Source organism: Condylostylus longicornis, unplaced genomic scaffold (genome assembly GCF_029603195.1).
Source record: "Condylostylus longicornis isolate FDR11 unplaced genomic scaffold, ASM2960319v2 ptg000049l, whole genome shotgun sequence".
Taxonomy (NCBI): Eukaryota; Metazoa; Arthropoda; class Insecta; order Diptera; family Dolichopodidae; genus Condylostylus; species Condylostylus longicornis.
In genome coordinates this window covers 6,456,614-6,479,907 of record NW_026578018.1, presented here as the reverse complement: position 1 = coordinate 6,479,907, position 23,294 = coordinate 6,456,614, and the positions used below count along the sequence as shown (strand labels likewise).

Sequence of the window (23,294 nt, the reverse complement as noted above, 5' to 3'; positions counted from 1 at the left end):
TAATTATTTTTAAATATTTGATTTATAGAAAATATTATCTCACACAATAAGTGCGGTCTGGTGTGTTTAAAATAAAACAATAAAGGTGTTAATTACAATTTGTATCTTCTTTCAAATATATAGAATTTTAATATAAGAATTCGACAATAAAAGATATGAAGGTTATTGATTTATTTAATTCATATGTTTTAATATATTTGTTAAAATTATGAAAGTAATAAATCTTTTAGCACATGAAACGTAGGGAAACCTTTTAAAATTTTCATAAAATGTAAAAGAATAATTGTTCATTTAACAATATTTTATATTGTGACCGTTACAGCAAAAAAATTTGAGAAATATAAGGAAAAACGAATTGGGAAAGAAAGAATTCATGGGTATAACAATATCCATATATTCATGTAGTTTTACAAGACTATTATATCATATATATATTTTGGTTGAAATGCAGATTTTATTTTATTGATTGAAATTGATATTAAGTTGCATTAGCATACTTCGTATGCTATTAAAATTACTTGTACGAGTATTATACTCTTTACTATTCATATACTCACGAATCTATAATATATATTAACCCAAATTTTAGCATGTGAAAATTTAATGTACGATATATTTAAATTAGAAATAATTTTAAGTGTAAATTGCTTTAAACTAATATTACTATTGTGAATATTTAATTATGAGACAATTTTTTGTCTTTAAATTTAATGCTTAAAATGTATATAAATGTTTTTCCTGTACATGTTTGAAGAAGACATTTTATAAGATTTTAAATATAATTTATTAATTGAGGAAGAAATAAATCTATTTCAGATGTCAAATATAACAATTGAAATCTCTAGGACATTTGCTATTTTTTTCTCTATTTATTTGTTTTTAAAATTAAAATTATCGTGAATTTAATTAAATATTCATTAAAAATAATCATAGGAAAATAAAAATGTTGGACAATGATATTATATTAATTCTAATATTAATTTTAATATTAGAAATAAATTAAATTATTTGTACAATATGTTGTGTCATCATTTAATTTCAATGATTTTCTTATGAGTTTTAAAATGCATTGATAATAAATACCCTCAAGACAACATTTTATAACCTGTGATCTTAATAAAAAAAACTAATGTATTATATGGGATGAATGATTCAAAGTGATTGTGGACTGACAATTTTAATTTTTCATTGTGTATTATCAAAGTAGATGGGGCTATAAAATTCAATTGATTTTACTGAAATTTTTTCTTATATTCAGTATTTTAAAGTTTTAAGCAATTTATATTATATAGGTATATAAAATTTGCTATATGTATTCCTTTTATCTTTAGTATTTTAACGATCAGAATAAACGATTTATGTAGGAAAATATTTATTGCTATAGATTGTAGTTATAATGATATTTATAATAAAAGAAATAATCACTATTGAGAAATTTAAATGTAATGCATTTTTCCTTAGAAAATATAGAATAAAACTAAAAATATTTACTTCAAAATCTTAGACTACAGTTTATAGTTAATGAAGTGAATGAAAATTTTATTAAATGTGGAATATTACTGATGGTATATCTAATCTTACAAATTGTACTTATACGATAATACGAGTACCATTACTACTTTATTATTTCATATAGGTAGCCTGTGAATTTTATTGCTAAAAAAATTTTATTTTAAATTGCATTTTAAATTCCAAATAAAATAAAATATAATATTATTAGGGATAAGTAAAAGATTAATAAACGTGTTTTAATTTTTGATATTTCCGATATTCGATTGTTCCAGCATTCTCTCTGATAAAGGAATTTATGAAATTCTGTAGAAAAAAAAAAACAATAAAATTCAATAATTTACTATAATTGATCACGTTTCGTTTATTATTTCCAGATAAATATAATCTTATATATAAGTATATTAAAACAAATCAAGGCGAACCAAAACTATTTCCACCTGAAAAATCTCAAAAAATTAAATGAAAACTTTGTTTCACTAGAATCTTAGTAAATTAATTTTTTCTCAATTGCATATCCAAAAATTTTCAGTTTATCAAAGAATATTTTTATGATTGTTATAATATTAGATTTTTGAGTTACATAGTACTTGAAGTACTTCCCATAGTAGTCGGTATAAAGAAATCTTACAATTTAACGAATTCAGCATGAAAAAAAAAATATTTAGTCTTTCATTTTCTGTGTAGAAAAATAAAAGCTAACTATTTTGGTTGCCACTAATCATAATAAAATCGTATTGAGAGTGGAAACGAAATTTTAAAAAGATTTCTTTCCTGTAAGCACATATATAAAAATATTCAATGAGTTTTACATGGTCCTGTATCAAAAATGTAAAATAATTCGTGTAATACAATTATTATTTAATGCAATTGATCTAATTCAAATTTTTATTAAATATTGGACGTAATGATCTAAAATGAAAACAAATTTAAAAAAAAAATTGTTTAAATATGAAGCAGAGATCGGTAGTTCCTTGACTCAAAAATGTTTGAGAGCTATTTTCATATATTTTACGCTCGACTTCTCGAAAAATTCTACAAATTTGTCGATTATTCAAAAAATGTTTCAGTCAATTATTTAAAACTTATTCTTGTCAATTATTTTTCATTGTGTTATTGTTGTTTAAAGCTGTAACTTTGTTTGAGACTGCTGTCTTGCCGATTATACTTGCTTATTTCAACTAGTATCATTTATAAAATATTTGAAAATATTTAATTTTCATTTTCTTTTATTAATTGTAAAATATTGCACCAATATTGTTTTTCATTAAGAATCGATTATTTTTATCATTTTTATTATATAAGAATTAATTGCATACTTCTTGTCTTTCGTGACACAACATTCTTATGAAAAAAATATCCAAATATGGAAATATAATCGATGACTCACTCAGATAAAGATATTTTAAAAATGGTAATAAAAAATATTGTTGTCAATATATTTTGATATTACAACATAATTGAATTTTAATTAAAAACCAAGAAAACAAAAAAAAAAATATATAAGAAAAATAATAAAAAAACATTTTCTGTTATTTACGATTATATAACATATTTTTTTTTCTGTATAACCGAGATATTTTCAGTTCAGGAGTAAGAGAAGAAAAAAAAACCAGTCAAATTGAATCAAATTGGTTAAAAATTAAATTCTATTTTTATAAAATCTATATGAACAGATGTATTTTTATGTAAATATATTATTACTTTGTTACAGTTTAATTTTATTTATAATGTTATAATTTTTGTTGTTATGGTTTAACATTTTGTTTCTTTTGCTTTTGATTTTTTAGTTCATGTATGCGCGCTGTGCAGCGCAGCTGTTTTTTTTTAGAGTTTATACTTTGTTCATTTTTATTTTGGTCAGTAGAAATACCACAATTCATTGCATTTCGACACGATTTTTTTTGAAAATTGAAAATTAAAAGGAAAAAAATAAATGTTATTTTTTATTTATTTATTATGTCCATTTATATATTTATGTGTAATTGTATATAAAGTGGAAAATTTACTGACATAAATTTTATAATTTTTTTTTTTATATTTTTTTTCAATAGTTGTAAAAATTCTTTGTTTTTCAGTTCAGTTTTAATTCTTTATTTATTTCTTTGAAGGAAATTAGAATTAATTGGATTGTATTTTTTGTTGAATATAACAGAAAACAAAAAAATATATGAAAAAAATATTATAAATAAATTAAAAAATTAAAAAATTGAAAAAGATTAAAATCGAATTGTGAGAGAAAGAATAAAATAAATTATAATTTTTTTTTTTGTAAATTTAAAACACCGATAGGAGAACTGGTTTTCTTTTCTAATTTAAGATATCAGCTTTATAGTGATTTTATAAGCTTAAAAATTCGCCATATTTTTCATACCTTTTTTTATTATTTATATAGCTATAGCATTTATTGTAAAACAAAGGGTTAATATTGAGTTAAGTTAGATGTTTGTGCATAATTTAAATTGAATATAATAAAAAAGTTTTGAACTATGTAAAGTAAATATTCGGGTTACAATAAGCGATAGCTGGCTGTGGTTGTCGTAGATGAGGGATTATATTGCTTATGTCTCTCTTCAATATTCCACAAAAATATAAATAGTAATTGTAATTATTGTATTTTAATGCTTCACATTCAAAAAATTATAAATTAATTAAAAATTTCAGATAGAATTAGAGGAAAATTTAAATAGTAAAATTATTCTTTTATAAAATTATATTTCAAAATATATTTCTTTGTTAAATTTTGTTTATATTTTTTGTTATTTAATCAAAATTGCTTTTTAAAACAATTTTACAATATTATATTTTTCAAATATTCTAAAATTATAGGTTTTGAATGGTGTCAGGCAAAATTTTTCTAGCAAAATGTGGCCATATATTAAGGTGAAATTACGAAAAAAATTATAGAAATATAAAAAATTAAAGTGTAGTTTATCGACTTTTCTCAATAGCATTCTTAATAAGGGAATTTCAGTAATTATTCAGTAAGATGAATTTTTCATTAGCATTCATTCATAATCTGTTTAAGCAGATACATTTGGTTATTCACTTATTCTCGGTTAAATACTGAACTATGTGAAAATTTTTATTTCTCAAATTGATTTAATAAATTAAAGCAATTCGAAAAATTTGAGAATAAAAAAATAATTATAAAGAAAAATTATTACATATGTGTATACGTTTATGGTAAATAATAGCCACCATTACTTTGGCTATGCTCTGTTGTTTAACATACTTATTGGTAATACAAAGCAATAGTTTAAATCTAATATAAAAACAGAGGTAGTATGCAACTATAACTAAAAAATATTTAATTATTTATTTTTGAATTAATTAAAAAAATATTTTTTCAATTCAATTTTATACAAAAAATAAAATTCATTAGAACCGATTATAATATTTTTCATTTATTTTTTCAATTAATTTTAATCAATTCAAAGTCTTTTGTTTCGGACATGGTGCAGCTGTGTTAACTTTTATGTTCTGGATTTTTATTTTTCTTTCATTTATTATTATTTATTTCTTTATTTTTTTAATAAAGACTTAAATATCTGAAAGGAATTTTATTTTTAGATTTCATATACTTTATTCTTTTTAAAGTCATTTTTTATGTTTTTGCATATAAACTATAAAAAATCTGTATATATATGTACATACTTATATAAATAAAAGGTAAGAATTTCAGAAAATAAAATTAAAACAAAAAAAAAAGCAAAACTAAAACAAAAATTTATTTCTTATTTTTTTTAACTAACTTTTTTTTTTTTAATATGTTCATTGAAGCAAAAAGCGTACATTTTTATTAGCCCTACCCTATATACACAATATACAAAAGAAAAAAAAAAGAACGAGAATTGAATGTCAATAATTTTGTAAGTGTATTTCATTTTTTTTTTTATTAAAACTTTTTCTATATAGAAAATGAGATAGAAATATTTGTAAAACATACAGAAAACATTGAAAAAAGAAAAAAAGGAAAACAAACCAAGTCAATAAAAAAGACAAAATCGCTATCTCTTGTTACAGAAAAAAAAAAAACAAAAATAATATTGAAAAATAGAAGAACCGAAGAATTTCAATCGCGAATAAGAAACCTAAAAATATTATTATAAAAGTGTAATGCAAATATCTTTGAAAAAAAAAAAATTTTTTTCTTTCTTAAAAGCAAAAAGATATCATAAAAATGCCTACGCATTGAAGTCTTTTGATTTTTCATTACTCAGATTTGGTTTTTTCTGTATTGAAATCCGACCATTTTTACTTCTGTTGTTTTATTTTTCTCCATATCTTTTAGTTTTTTATTTATATAAGTATATTTAAAGCTTGTCCACCTCTTTACAAAATAATATGTTCGGTTTATTTGAGTATAACAGGGATGACATAATTTTTAAGTTTTCGTTGTCAATTTTTAACTAAATGAATAATATTGTTACGGTTTAATTTAATTATAATAAAAATTTGATTTTATTTAAGTTTGGGTTCAAAGTTTCCATAAAAAATTAAATTATCTGCACTATAATTATGAGTATTTTAGAATTTCAACTATATTATGAAATTTTTAATTAATTTTGCTTTATATTTAATTAAAAAGTAAAGTTGTGCTCGAAAATAAAATTAAATCGAATCGCAGCGATTTTAGCCGAGAAAAGTTTTTTCAGTAAAGTGAGGAAGTCAATGGAGAGCAATACTACATAAAAAATTGCGTTGTCAATTACAAATTTGATGTAATGGTGTAAAAACTAAATTTTACTCTTAGTGAGAGAGCATTTATTGTGTGAAGCTAATTTTAATCGGGGTAATATTATTTTTCTTCGAATGTTTCATTCGAAAATTAATATAAATTTTTGTGCCAAATTTAATCTACAATCACGATAAAAAATTTATTATAATTTTTTTTAATTATTTTCTAATTGTGTTATTTAAATATACTATTGAGTTTTTTTTATCAGAATTTCACTTAGTTGGTACTATATAATTTAAAATATTTCTGAAATATGCATAAAATAACGTAATTCAGCAGTTTCGGAACGACCTATTTAAAATTTAGTTCTCAAGTTTTTTTTAGAAATTCGAAAGTGGTATATATGATTGCAGAGACAGGAGCAATTTCCCTTTCTCCACTTCGGAGCATTAGGACCTTTTTTGACTAACTTGGCTTTAGAATCAAGCTTCAGTTTTAAAGGTTATATAAAAGTCATATTAATTATTTTTATAAAAAAGAGAATGTTTTTTAACTCTTCTTTTATTGAAAACAAAAATTTTTTATGAGGTTCTAATATGTTTTTTATGTTCAAGCAATATCCAGAGGTTACGTGACCAATATATTTCCCATCCCTGGAATAAATCAAAATTAATTTACTTATGTATATTAAATATTTTATGATTTTCTTATTCTTTTTTAATTTTTTTTTTTTAGCTTTGGTACAACTTGGTACCACCAATATACAACTAGTATAAATTTTAAAATATAAAACAGAAAAGAAAAAAATAACAGCGATAATGTTACGTCTAAATACGAATTTTATTTTTTAAAGTTACTTTTATAGATTTTTCTACCTTAAAGTTTTGCAAAATAAGAAAAAAACCAAAAAGAGAAATAAATAAGAAAAAAGATACAAAAAAAAAAACAAACCAGTTTAGAGCGTTAATATGCCTGACTGGTGGGTTACTCAACTCAACTCTTTTTAAAATTTTGTTTTTTTTTTTTTTTTTGGTTTTTAGTAATTTTTCTTCGTATATTTTGAGATTTTGATTTTCTGTTTTTTTGTTCGTTGTATGATTTTTTAAGTAATTTTTTAACCATTTATATTTGCGAATATAGCGATAAAATACAATAAATTGAAAAATGAAAAAAAAATTGAAATAAACCCGAAAGAATTGGATAGCGAAATGATGTAGTCAAATCCGTCTGGTTTATATATGTAAAGTCTATATATGAAGGCAAAATCAAAAGAAAAAGAAAAAAAGGAAAAAAATAAAATACAAAAAAAAAAAAACGTGTAGGTTTTCTTAAGTTTTTTTTTTATTTCTGTTTGATTTTTTATCATTTTGGCATGTTGTTTGTCATACAGGTACCTTACTTTACCTGTATACGTTCACTTTATTTTATTAACTTAGGTGGTTTAATATTTATTTTTTTTTTTTTGTAGAATTATCTACCATAATAATAATAATAAAGTTACGGGTGTTATATACATACATGTATATATATAAACATATTTATGTAAACATTTTATGTATGTAAGATAAGAAAAATGCGAAAATGTCATTCAAAATGTACATAATTTCGACTTTTATTATTGTTATTTAAGTCTGTTATTTCTTATTTTATTTTCTCTCTATATATACGATTTGTTTTTTTTTCCAAAATAGATTGAATTTTGTCGATGGGAAATGTTGATTATAGAATTGTTATACTCAAAACATATACAATAAATTAAAGGGATATATATAGTTTAGTTAAAATATATTATATGCGCACATAGAGGAAAAATGAAAAAAAAAATGTAAAATCAGAAAAATAAACAAAAATTGTTGACATATCACGTATTGTATAGAAAAGTTTAAAATAGAGGTTAATTGGTTTTATAGTTACAAAAAAAAAAAACGAAAATCGATCAAATTTACTTTATTGGTAAATTTTTGAAATCATTTTAAAAGGTATGCTTAATAGTTATTTTCCAAATACACAGAAAAAAAAATGTTATGTCAAATTTAAAAATTTTGAAATTTTAGACATTTTAAAAAGATATTTTTTTATTTAACATTAATTATAAATAGAAAAAAAATATTTAAAAAAAATTTTTTTAATATTCCTAAGAAATTTAATTTGAAATTTTATTGAAGTTTTATTTAATGTCGAAATTATTTAATATCCAAAAAGTCGATTGAAATTTAAAATAAGAATTTTGACTGCAAACATAATTACTCTAAAAATTTCATAATTTATAAATTTCGAAATAATTATTAATTTTTTAATTAAATTAGAAAAATTTTAAAAACAGTGAAATCTCTATAATACGAACAATATGTTTTCCGTATGGTATTTTTGTTAAAAAATCTTTTTATACCATGAAATTCTTGTGAACTTAGGATATTTTTTTTGTAGAAACTCAACATTGTAAATTAATTCTTATATATTTTCAGACTGGGATAGTGATATGTAAGCTTTTAAATCACAAAAAAAAAAAAATCTGAATCTGAAAGTCAGCCCATAATCGACCACAATTTGTATTGTCTAGTTATGCGAAAGTGTTACAGACGATTATGAAAATGTCTTTTAAACACCTCTTTCAAATTTTAAGAGTGTTAGTAATATTTTAGTAAACATACCTAAAAAAATATAAATTTGGCTCTTAGTAGAGTTTCTCTTTGTGCCAATCGAGTTTTCTGAAAAACCTTGGCAACTAGTTTCGGTAACATCCAGAACTCAAATATTAAATCCTAAATTTAAATTAATTTAAATATCATGAATAATTAGTTAGAACGAGAGATACATGCATGCACATACAAATCTACAGATCGAGAGACCGATATCTAACTAAAAATAGATTACTTACACTTTCCTACTATGGAGAAATGCGTTCCCATCGAAAATTCGAGAGGTAAAGTTGATTGCCATCACATCACCCCCCTTATCGTATGCAATATGGTCGGTAATAATCAAAAATTTTTTTACTGTGTATAATATAAAATGAGTAGCATATACAATGATGTTTAAATCGTAAACGATATATTAAGTATATTTTTCATGGAGGGGTGTGTATTGTGCATACCTATATTATATATACCCACTGTATATACGTATATACAAATTTAATGTTAAACATTATTTGAAATTAATTAAAATACTTTGAATTTCAATAGAAATTTAATATTGTCAAAAGTAATTTAATTATTATGACTTCAATATGTAGGACAAAAAAAAAATTCATTTTATTTAAATGTTAACTTTAAAATATTTAATCAACTATTATTTATGTATGTATATGGTGTTACAAATTCGTTCTGATATTACAGATGTATGTTAATATGAACGGTATGAATTATTTTATGTTGTATATTAAGAGTGATATAGCTAGTTATTGCATTATAAAATTAAGAAAAATTTGCCTTAAACATATTGTTAAAGAGTTCAGATAAAAAGTGAATATTGTTATTATTAACGCAAAAAATATTGGTATAACCAGCAAGATTTAGGAAGAATAACAAATCTGTTATTCTTATATCAAATATTAATATTATAATCTGTTATTCTTATATTATTCAAATCTGTTATATTATACATAGCGTTATTCTAGAAGTTCGGAATATTAAATTTTAAACAATTATGCGTCATACCGATTTTGCAGTATTTTTAGACTATAATGTTACATTTGTATTGAACTTTCATATGATTCCCAATATGTTTCGAAACTATTCCACGGCCCCCTTTGGATTTATACATAATATTAGTTTTGACGATAAAATATTTTACAAATTTTATTTTTAAATACAAAACAGACCCTATGATTGTCAATAATAATTTTCATGTATTATAAAATCACATACCTTTATAATAGACCCCACTTTTTTGATTCACTTGTTTTTCTTCAATATATTTTTTAATGATTGATTCACACATCAATGAATCTTGAAAATTTATTTTTTAATGTAGGAGTGTATTGAAGGTAAAAATATGCGTAAAAAATAAAATAAAAACTAAATATCATTTAAATTCATTCCATTTCAATATTTATTAACTTCAATAATATATACGTAAGTGAGTATATGTGATTTTGTAAAAAACATGTAGGTATATATGGGGCTTATATAATTTTGCATAATTTTGAATAAATTCTGTAATTACACCTGTACTATAGCCACAAATTGGAATAATATTTATGAAGTACACCTGATAGGCATCATTAGATATAACAAAAAAAATAGGAAAAAAAAACGCCTTAAGGCAAAGCATATAAGTAAGAAACAATAATTGAAATTAATTTTTTTTTCATGAAATACTAAGTGTCTATGTTTGGAAAATCATTATTTTACTTATTATACAAGCACACATAATAATTTATAGAATTTTAATTAATTTTGATATTAACATAAAATTGAATTGGAATAGATAGTTTTTTTAAACAAACTTAACGAACATTCATTTTAATTATAAATTCATTTGTATATGAAAGAAATTAAATTAGAAAAATCTTAAAATCATTCTGGCATACGTTGGTGAAGATCAACGGAAAAAAAATCTATTAATACTAAGAATTTTATGTAAAGAAAAAATTAATAATGATTTTTGAAATTGCAGAAATAGATTTTTTATTGAAATTATACTTTGACATACAAAAGAAATATTTATTAAATTTTTATTAACAATTTGTTTTAGAATTTAAAATTTATTTAATAAAATGACATCATAAACTAGAAATTTTTATTTTTCTCAGATAATGTGGTTTGACTGATTTTCTAATTAATACATTTTTTTCTCTCTTTTGTGTATTGCTTTTATAAAGATCACAATTTGAGTTAATTTTTATTGCGTTAATGAAATGAAATTTTAAAAAGCTTGTATATGAATTCATAGCTTGTATAAGAATTTTGAATTTGACATTCATGAATGTCAAAATAATTAGCTTTATTTTTCTGTCTGCAACAATTTAGTGGCCTATTCAATGAGAGAAATGAAAATCGGTGCAAAATATAAAAGAAACTTGAGAACAAGTATATGAAGAAATTAAAAATAAGTGTTGCAAATCTGGCCGAACAATGGCCGAAAAATGGCAATATTGCTTATTAAGTGAAAGCAGTAATAAGTTAAAATGCATTGCTAAAAAACTTACACTTTTCCGAATTTATAAAGGGATTTATAAATGAATAAATGAATATTGAAAAATAAATGAAATGAAGAATAAATGAAATTATTAAAATAGGTACCCTATTTTTTACTTCTGCGTCCTGAATGAAGGATTTTTTTATACTATCATTTAAGTATAAAGGAAATATCAAAAAAGTTCAATATAATGAAATATTTCAAATAATGGTAGGTAATGTTGGTAGATATTTTATAACATATTTTTAAAGCCATGTCTAATTATTAAATAAATTAATTTTTTAAAGGTTAAAATTTTATACCTTCAAGCTTTTTTAATAGTTAATGCTAAACCTAATTTAAAATTAATATTTTCAAGGATAAATAAGAAAATAAAATATAAAACAATAAAAATTTAATTATTTTTGATAAAATTAAATGTCATTCAACTAAAAAATTGCTATTAAATTAAGTATTTGACAAACATAAGAAATGCAAAGTAATTAGCCCTTGCAACACATTTGTCGTTTCTACAATAATTTAGTGTTTTTTTTAAATGCAGTTGGCCTACTATATTAAATTCAAAAATATTATGTCTAAATGAGCTTTTGTAAGAGTTTATATAAAAAATTTTTTAATTTAACCATTACCATTTGTAAATTTTAAAAACTAAAGTTTTATTCATGGAAAATATTTCTCACTTTTAAATTTATGACAACACTTTTATATTTATTTTTAAAAATATGTTAATATATATAGTATTTTTTTTCAATTAAAATATTGAATCCATAAATATTATGTCAAAATAATTTTAGTTTTTAATTTTAGTTCATTTTAGAAAAAATGGTGATATTAAATATTGTTAATTCTTTAAGGCATAAGAGCGAGTTAAAGCATAACCATGTTTTAGTATGAATGTAACTATCTTTCGGAGTTGCGGTCTGGCGGACCTTCCGGAGTTACGAGAATCTATCAGGAGGTATTTTTGAGGATTATACCAGACCTAGTTGGGGGTACTTTTAAGCTGGTCACGGTACACATTTACCCATTTTTTGCAATCTGCAATCTACAATCGTTCGAAATTATTTAAAATTGCTATTGAAAGTAATTTCTGTTGGAAATGTAATGACTTATTTGCTAAGCTAGTAAAAAAAACTTAAATAAAAACAAAATTTTGCTTTCTTTTTTAATAAAAGTTCATAGCTTCTGCTAAAAAATACATTACAACGATAAATGATTTATTTGTTAAATAAATAATTTTGATTATAAACTCGCCCAATGGCCATTAGGTTGTCATATTTTTCATTCAATACTGGACAAGGGTTAATTAATTTTTTTTTTGCTATACCATAATATGAAATGGCTATCTAACTCAAATGTGGGTATTTTCTATTATGTCATAAACAACAAGTATAATATATACACTTTAATATTGTATTTATTACCGGTTTGTGATTACAATGTGAGGTGTTTATTTTAATATTCGCCAATTGTCTGTATACAAATTAAAAAAAAAAAGTCTCTTTTATTTTTGGAATTTCATTTCTTTTCATATACGAATTCGTTTTTCTTTTCATATTAATCTTACATAATAATTTCCAATAGATACATATAAGTATGTACATATATTGCATATGGATAAAAATACAAATTCTATTATAAATTACGTATATAAAAATAATTCAAATTTCCGGTCAATAATTATTATTATTATTGTCTTATATGTACTTTAGTATTTGAATACAATAATTGCATACAACTTATATGATTTTTCATCTTTAATTTTCGTATTCAATTGCAAAAAAAAAAATTTTAATTTTATAATTTTATAACAAGTGAAAAATTAATTACTGTGGACTTGCTTATTTAAATAATGTTCGAATTATTGTGAGAGCAGTTAAATAGGCAAAAATTTCTACTCGCATATACAACCAAAATTTAATAAAAAAAATGTTAAAAACGCTGGTTAAAATAGCTTTGTAAACTAACAACTTTGTGTCTAAAATCTTTGTGTATATGGGCACATATAAAAACTTAAGTATTAAATTTTAAAGTGGTGTTTTGCAAATATTCGCATGTCATTTAATAAAATAATATCTGAAATAGGTGAAATTTTAAATTTTATAATTTACTAGATGGGACACAAAAGAAATTTAAATTTTCGATTTGCATAATCAGCACAAACAAACAAACAATAATGTTTATTGTGCAGAAAAGATAGAAAATTTTTAAAATTTAAATAAAATGTTTTTTTTTCTTTAGAAAGTTTTTTTTTCTATTTTTTAACAAAAATATTTTGGATTTTGTTAAGAAATTATATAGGAAACTAGTTTAGAAATTATTAACCATTTTGGTATAAGATTAAAAAAAAATTATAATTTTAATTCCCTCCACTTATTTTTTTCCTTTTTTTTGCATAAGACAAATTTATAGATCTAAAATAGTTAAAGCTAATTTTAAATAGAGAATAAAAAAAATTTTTTTTATTTATGTATTTGGTTTATAATAAAATTTTATATTCTACTTCTTTTAGACATGCAAATGAGAGCATGTGTGGGGCTAAATAAAAAAAAATATTATTTTTTTATTTTTTTTTGTTTGATTTATTTTAGAATAGTAAAATCTACCACAGCAAATCTATTATTTTAGTAGTTGCTATATAGGCAAGTTGGTTCTGTAATATTCAATTGTTCATTATATTTATTCATTTACGAACTAAATTATGTATGTTTGTTCAATTAAGAATGTAAATGAATTGTCAATATCCTACACATTTTTTAAATTTACATTAGGTATATGCTATGAGTACTGCGTTCTAATTGCATATATGTATATGTTGTATTATGTGTTTAGAAGCGAATATTGTATATATATACATAAAACAAATTTTGTACTATTAAATTTTATTCAAATTTGCAAATTTGTTGCAATATGATTAAAGTACCCGGATTTATTTGGAAATTATGTGTGGAAATTTAAATTTAATTCAACTCACAATACGATTTTTTTCCAATTTTGTAATGTTTTTGTAAAATGTTGCGAAAATAATTCTAGGTTTAATTATATTTCATGTTATTATAAAATTTGCATCGGAATTTATTTATATATATCTGTCATAGTGTGAATTCATTCATATTTTATATTAGCGCACAAATTAATGAAGTTACAATCAGCCCTATCATGAATTCAGTTTGCAGCCCTGAAATTCGGAAAATTACGAACATCATATTGTTAATTCCGATTTACTAAAATTCTGCTCCGAATATTCGTAATATGGTAAATTCATAAATTACGTTCATTGTAAAAATATGTGTCAAAAGACTACGAAAGAAATAATTACACGTAACAAGCAATTTAAAGAGAATGGTAGTTTTAAATTTTTTTCTAAAATTAAAAATTCTTTGTTTCTTTCTTCCTCTACCGCAGCTATAATTAAGGGAAATTTGCTGATTGCTGATATTTTCAGAATTTCTATTGCTGATATTTTCAAAAATATCATTTTGTATGAAAATTGTTTACCCAAATAGCAACAAAAAAATATAAATAAATATTTGATAGTTGAAACATAATACTGATGCTGACACTCTGACAAAAATTGTGTTGTCATTGCTGGTTCATAATCTATTTGAAAGGAATTTGTGATCATTCAAAAGTTTACGTCGCGTAGTATTTATTGTAGTACTACGTAATTCGTAGTATTTATTGATAAATTGTCATTTTTTTTACATATTTCTGAATTTTATGAAAGATGTTGACTGAATAAATGAGCAATAAATTATATTTTAATGTCAATCGATTCGCTATATACCTAAAATGCTTCTATACAAACATGTATATAAAAAAATTTAAGTTAACCTTGTCAATACAATATTAAAGGACATAAGAAAAGAAAAAAAAAATGTTGATAAAATTATTTTTTTTAAGATTTTTATTTTAAAATTTAATTCAATATTATATGTGATAAGATTATATAAATAATTCTGCAAATTTTAAAAGAAAAAAAGTAATCAAAAAATCTTTAACAATACAATACAAAAAAATTGTTTATAAACTTGTTTAATTTTATTTTTTCTTATAAGTGAAAGCAAGGTTAAATCACAAATTTAAAATAATTGGTTCTTATTACGGAATTAAAGCAGAAACTAGATTTATAAATCATATATACACTTTATGGGTACCGCGGTTACCGATTTAGTGTACACAATATGTGCATAATGTATGTTTATTTACTTACATATGTTTCTGTATATTAATTCTGCCCATTATTCTAAAAATATGAATATGAAATATAACAGTGTACATATATAATTATAATGGTGGTAACAATATTACGGTTAATTTTACAATTGTATAAATTTTTTAAATCAGGTCGTTTTTGACTTTATCATTGTTTTATAGTACGAAAACTATTGGGTTGCGGGCATAGTTTAAAATTGAAATATATATTACAATTTATAGTTATATTGTATCAGCTGCAATTCGGATTTGAGTTTAAAATTTTTCGCCGGAATTTTTCTTTTGTTTAATACGAATTGTTGATGGGTCTAAGTTCGCGTTGGAGTCACATGTTCAGGCTCCGTTTAATTTCGAAGCACTGGCCATACATTAAAATAAATAAATTGAATTTATACACATACATACGTACATAAATAATTTTCAACAAACAGGGGATATAGCACCTTCTTTAACAATGAAAAAATTCAAAGGTATATCAGAAAATGTTTTAAACAATAATGGCATAACACTTATACACGTACTTATTAAAAAAGTTCTACATAATAAAAAAAATTATTTTTTTTTTTATTCTTAACCTATTTCTAAAGATTTCCTCTTTGATTTTCTTTAATTGGAAATGTTGTGTCATTTATAAAGAACATTGGCCTTTTCGCCGCAATATTTTTTGTAAATCAAAGAACTTTTGTATAATATTATATGATTATACACTGTATATATATATATGTATATATATACCATTCAAAATAAACTCCTTATATATTATATTAAAATTAAATTGAGAAAAGGTTATCGCCTTTTAATTAAAAGAATTTTCTTTATAGAAAACAAAACAAAATAATGATTATTTACATATGTAGTATATGTATGTATTCGCATATACATACATATATATAAATAAAAAATTTTAATTTGCTTTAATACTTTTAATTGTTTTTTGTTCTATATAATGCTTTTGTAAATCTATTCTTTCTTATAATTTGTGAAGAGCTCTTCTACAGTACAATACCGTTCTTTCACAATTCTTTTATAATCTGTTCTTTTATATGTTATACTGTTCTAATATATATATATGAGTAGTATAAAACTGTTTTATTATAATAAAAAGCTGTTCTCAAAGTTCAAAAATTTTTGTAAGATTAAAATTTACTAAAATATATGTACATATTTGTTTTTTTAAATATAGTGAAGAATATAAAAGAAATTAATAAACTTACCATAGAAAATTTTATTATTCTAATTCTTGTAGTTTTAGTCCCCTTTTAATTTATATAAACTGAGGTCTGTATTTTGGAATGCAGTGTTTAAGAAACAAAAAAAAAAAATGAGAAAATCTGAAATTTTTTTTTTAAATTTTAATCTAGCTCTTTTTATGTCAACTCATTACTGAGAGAACGGATTCTGTTATATTTTTTTCCTTTACTTTGTTATTTATTTTTTTTTTATTTAATTTCTTTTTTTATATTTGTTGTAATTATATTTATTTAATTTTATGTGTTTTTATTATATTCCATTTATTATACAAAATATTTTTTAATTTGTTCTTCAGAGTTCGTTGTTCACCTTGATTTTTTTTTTGGCAAGAGAAGAGTTAAAAATATTAATAAAATAAAATTGTGGTTATAATTATTATTTTTTACAAATTATACACATATACGTTGTAAATTTGTATATGTATATAAATAATAAATTGTCATACAGGTTAGTTACTTCGTATAAAAATATATAAAAAAATTTAAAAATTAAAGCAAAATAATCTTATAACTCTGTTATTGAGCTGCAAATAAAATTGAGTTTAATAATGAGTTAATCTTTTAAAAATATAATTATTTTGTTATATGCATACATGTAAATGTATTGTATACTAATTATGCGAATATATTTAACTAATACTACTATAGATTTAATTGACCATAAATGATACTTAAAAAAATTTGAAATAAGTATTAAAAGTATTTTTTTTTATTAAATTTTATTTTGTTTTTTTTTACACTTAATAACTAACTTTAACTATGACGATATTGTCTTTCATTGAAAATATTAGTAAAAGATTCGACAATAAAAGAGAAGGTAAAAAGATAGAAATTAAAAAAGAGTTAAAAGAGAAGAGTAAGAAAATGTTTGAAAGTAATGAGAAAATAAAATTTACAAATGAGAAGAGAGTTAAAGAGATAAATTAATAACATTGAAATTATAATAAAAAATTACACTGTGGTATTAGTTAGGGTTTGCACTGTTTGAGACAAAATAATTTTTTTTCTGATTCAGCTACATTTTCGCAAGAAAAGGTATCAAAAATTAAAACTAGATAAATCAAAAAAATTTGGATTTTTGAAATATTTGTATTATATTTTATTTTTCGATTTTAGCTTTTTTCACATTTTTGTAACCTATGCAAAATTAGATCGATTTGTTTAATTTTTCATGCAAAAATTTTGAGTTACAGAAAAAAAAAAATATTAACTTTGCACTAATCCTCTCATTTGCATGGGCAGTAGATGAACTGTCTGTTAAAATCATATTACAGCATTTGCAAAGAAAATTTTATAAAATTAACAGCAAAACTGATAAATGACTGTATAAATTGCAACACTTATAGGTAAACAAAATGCCAAATTATTTATAAGGAATTTAAATAAAAAAAAAATGTTGTGGGCTTTCGAACAGATGTAGTTGTTAGGCTACAAAATATTTAAATGTAATAACACTTTCGTATATGGTAGTGTGCGGTAATCGAATAAAAATTTTCTTTTTGGAATAGGAAATGAGTAACAAAATATAAATCTATGTATATATTTATTTTTCTATCATTAAATTGTTAATATAATTTAAAACAAATATAGATATTTAAAAATTAATAAATTTTTTTTTAAATTAATTAAACTAACATGAAGAAAAAAATATTCATGAATAATTTTATAAAATTTAGAGGGTTATTGCGGAATTTCATTATAAAATTAGATATATTAGATTATAATAGAATTCTTTACTTATTTGTACTTGTAGCATAGTTACTATATTATTTTAATACAATGATTCATGAAAATTCCTAAAAGAGTTGTACATAAAAAACAAAATTACAGGAATTTATAGTAAAACTATGTACAAATAAAATTTAGTGGAAAAAGTATAACAGATATAAACTAGGAAAATCATTAATTATTTTGAAATCTTATACCATAATAGTAAAAAAAAGTAATTTTTTTCTCAAAATCTTTATCTTATACTTTAATATTAAATTCACAAAAATTGCATTTGTATATGAATTTCCGGAATACTTTTAAAAATTTCAAAAAATTTTTTTTTTTTTTTTGTTCACAAAACTATATAATTTACCTTGATCTATGTTCCCTTTTTTAGTTTTATATATACATATAGTTATTTCATGTATATACATTTATATTATATACATAATAATAATAACAATAATATTATTATGACGCGATTTTGTATGTACTATAAGTTCATACACTGTTTTTAGAGAGTAAAATATATTTATTTGAATGTAAATGCTTGTATATTTGTTTTGCTATATAGTAGAATTAGTTTTTTTGTCGTGTTATTTTTCTTTTTATACATTAAAAACATTTCTGGGGTGTTGAATACCTACAATTTGCGAGGTTAGTTTAAAATAGATTGGTTGTAGTTGGTGACGAAGTAATAAAAAATATTAACTTATTCTTTATTGTACTAATATAGAATATTTTGTATAGATTTTTTTTAGTCAGTAAAATAATATTAAATCTAGTAGTCCTGTTACTATAAAATGCTGTATAGTTTGCTTTTTGTACATATCATCGATAAATTCGGCAATAAACGGAACGAAGCCGCAATAAAAATGCTGTGTGTCTTTTCAGTAATTTAGTATTATTGAAATGGCGGTTAGTTAAACAGGGTGTGTCGTATAATGTGGATTGTTTGAGTCGGGTGCAGATATACACGTTTTCGAGCTGCAGCTTGTTGAAAAGGTAACGTAATATTATACACCCTATTCGAAATTACAAAGAATATAATTTACACTACAATTGTAAATTTGCTATCATATTATTGGGTATTTTTGGTATATATATTTTTTTTTTAATTTTTAATAATAATTATTTTTTTAAATTTTAAATAACATGTAATTAAATATCCAATAAATATACAAAATAAATTGTAAAATAAATTTATTTCCAAATTATTAAAATATTCGTTGTATTCCAGTGATTCATGTAGATAAATAACATATTTGGACTTAATAATGTCGAAATCTATTCAGATAAAGTATGGTATATTATTTCAAATAAAAAAAAAATTTTAATTAAATTCCAATCAAATAATTATTTCATGATAGAAATTTATTTCATAAGCAATATTTTTCTAATTCTAATCTAGGAGTGCAATTAAGAATAAAATTAATTGAAACTAAAATACTTAGTATAAAATTCATTCACCGAGTCATTGTGTATAATAATTTCCAAATAAATTTATAATTTTATACTCAAAATAAAATTATCAAGTTATAATATTCACTTATTGTATATACATTTTAGTTATAGCATGCAATATTGGTTATTTTAATATAATTAAAAATATTAAAATATAAGACAATTTTTAAGCTTATTAAATTACCACTAAACTATTATAATGTACATATTGTATAGATGATATAGCAAATATCATATGCAGCTCAATTAATTTTATACAAGTATTTAATATTTTAATAGCAAAATTATATTAAAATTGTAGAATTAAAAATAATTTGTACTTTTAGAAATAATTCATATTTAAGATTAAATTAGTATGAATAAATTGTTATAAATAATAAATAAAATATTTTCCAATGTAATAAGCCACTCATTAAGCGTTTTATTATTTTTAATACATAATTAGCGTATATCACAACAAATTTTTGTTTTCATATAGATATACTTATATGGTAATCATATTTTTTTTTATATAATTTTATATAATTATTTTTCAATATGATTTAAGAATAGGTTTGTTATACTTTTTTTTTTATAAAATATTTAATACTTTTATGGAATTCTGTTATATATATATTTTTTATTAAATTTTCTGTTTAAAAAAGCACATTCTTTATTTTTTATGTTATAAATTAATTTGCTCTAATAATTTTTCAATTCGCCTTCAATATAATTTTTTATAACATTTTTATGGTTTGTTTTTTTTGTATTCCACCTTGAGAGTTGAAGTGTTAAAAGTATATTAAATTAAGAAAAAAATAACTAATATTTTTAAAGATTTTCATTAATTTTTTAAAAATTTAAAGAGAAAAAATTTTGTTACTTTAAACATAAAAAAAATTATTTAGTTTAGTTTCTCTATAAAATATTTATAACAATATCAAATTTTGGTAATTATTAAAAATAGTTCCAAAAATTTTAAAAATTTTCAAAAATTTTTGTTTTATTAAATTTATTTTTCTTCTAATATGGCGTCTATTTTTTAAATTAATAAATTTATTATTAAAATTTTTAATTATTTTATAATTTGCATCATTTTATTTATTATGTACTACAAAATTTTTTGGTATATTTATAAATTTAAATATAAAAATATATAAATTACATATATACTAAGTATGTCAAAAATTAAACTCACAAAAATTAATAAAATTTATTTTATTTTTTTATGCAATCTTCTATATATGTACGTATATTTCAATATGTTAGACTGAAATAGAAAAATTGTAGAAAAAAAAAACTAAAAATTTTTTTATTTTACGCCACCCGCCACCGAACCAGCAAAATACAAAAAAAAAAATTAAAGGCTTTTTACTATTAATTTATTTTTTTTTTGGCTAATCTGAACTTTTAAAGCGGACACAAAACTCTTAATTTTTACGCGAAATTATTTTCCTTCTTTGCGTTTTCTTTTTAATCCAAACAGTTTCATTACCTGTTCTCAACTAAGTTAATAGTTAAAAAAAAATTTTTTTTTTTAGTTAGAAAGTTTTACCTGTTGATGTTTTATTGTTTTTTTCTCTGTTTGTTTTTCTTTAACCACATTATATTACATATATATGTATGTATGAATGTATATTACAGTTTAGCTTAGGAATTATAGTGAGTGGTTAAAATTTTATTAAAAAGTTGAACGTGATTTTTTGATATTTTTTATTATTCGTTTGAGAGAATTGGAATTAACTGAGATCAAATGAGATGAAATTTTTATTATTGTTGTTTTTGTTTTCACATTATATTTTTGCTGAATTAATGAGATTTTATAACTATTATTATGAGCTTAAAAGGTGAGATATAAAGATAGAGAAGGCGAGAAATGTATAAGAAATATACTCATGTTGTTGTGTATGTAGCTTTATTTAATTCAGCCAGCTTTTTGTTATATATTTATATAAATATTTACAGACTGTCCGTATATAAATAACATTATATTAAGAGGCGATCATTGGGATGGAAAATAGTATAACTAAAAAAAAATTTGTTTTTCGCGTTTAAAGAATTTATTTGATTAGAACTTAACCCAAAAATTGTTATAAGGAACTACCGAACATTAAGATATTCGTTTTTAAAATATTGTAATGGTTTTCTTAGAGCTTTGTTGAAATCTGAAGCATGCATCACAGTAAAAATGCTGGGTTGAATTGAAATTCCAAATCTTTGACTTAGGTACGATTTGGTCAGCATAATATTATTTTAAAGTTGAATTATTAATTGTTACACAATTATTTAATTATACTAAATGATACATTTCCATAATTTTGTTTTAGTTTAGAAATTAGTTTTTTATAAATTACTTTTAAGAACAACAACATTTGGAGCAAATATATCGAGCAAAAACGTATTAATTTGAAAGGTCGCACGCACATATTACACAGCAACGCATAATCTGAAATTGCTGACAGAAGACCATTAATTAAAGTAGCACGTCTCGCAAAATCTGTAAAATTATTTGAGTAAACAGAATGAAAGTTTCTTGCTGGTGCGTAATATTTAATTCAAAAATCCCTCTTTTTCGACTTACCCAGTTTTTCTTGCAAACGAACGACGTATCTTTTGTACATGTATGTATGTATATTCCATTTATGCAAGTAATATAATATGTATAAGCTTTTTTTATGATTTTTTTTATTCAAAAGTTATGGAGATTTTTAATTTTCTGATCTTTTTGGGTCTCTTTCTGAATTTGATTAATAAAAATATGCAAAAAGAAAAAAAAAACTGCATAACATATAAACTAGTTAAATAATAAGAGTAACAAAAGTAAAATATAGAAAAAAGTTTTTAAAAATAACAGCTAAAATAAAAGAAGAGAAGAGTAGAAGAGTAAAAAAAAAAACAATAAAAGTAAGAAAAAAATGCTAGTTATATAGTCTGTAATTTTTTTATTTATATGTATGAAGGAATATACTTAGAGACATAAAAACAATAGAAATAGGATTCACTGGTAGAAAAATTTATTTTTGATTCAATTGGCCTGTAATTGATAAGAGTTGAAGCAAATTTTTTTTTTTTAAATGATTTATTTTCATTATATGGCAACTGAAATTGCAAGTCAAATTACCATTCGATAATTTGATTTGTAGGCTCCAGTTGCAAAGTTATTTAATAATTAAAATAAAGCTAATTGTCCATATTTTGTAGTTGAATACAGTCTTAAATAACTTATTATATTCCCAAAATAGTTAATATTTTGAAGATATACTTGATTTGTAATGCATAATCCACGCACTACGAATTAATTTTTATTATTACTACTACTCCGTAATTTTGTCATCACTAAAAAT

The 23,294-nt window shown here is 21.6% G+C and overlaps 1 protein-coding gene across 2 annotated transcripts in view; it reads right to left on the bottom strand.

The window, feature by feature from the left end:
* LOC129611318 (uncharacterized) overlaps nucleotides 1-21,448 on the bottom strand; it is a 36,367-nt gene extending 14,919 nt beyond the window's left edge. The window contains exons 1-2 of one of the 2 annotated variants that reach the window (XM_055524401.1): nucleotides 21,326-21,448; nucleotides 16,762-17,107 (exon numbers count right to left, since the gene is read on the bottom strand). In XM_055524401.1, coding sequence (XP_055380376.1) covers nucleotides 16,762-16,764 — 3 coding nt within the window. In that variant the 5' untranslated portion in view covers nucleotides 16,765-17,107; nucleotides 21,326-21,448. Of the gene's footprint in view, nucleotides 1-16,761; nucleotides 17,108-21,148 lie in introns of both variants that reach the window. The other variant, XM_055524399.1, reaches the window with a different exon arrangement.
* Nucleotides 21,449-23,294: the final 1,846 nt, after the last annotated feature.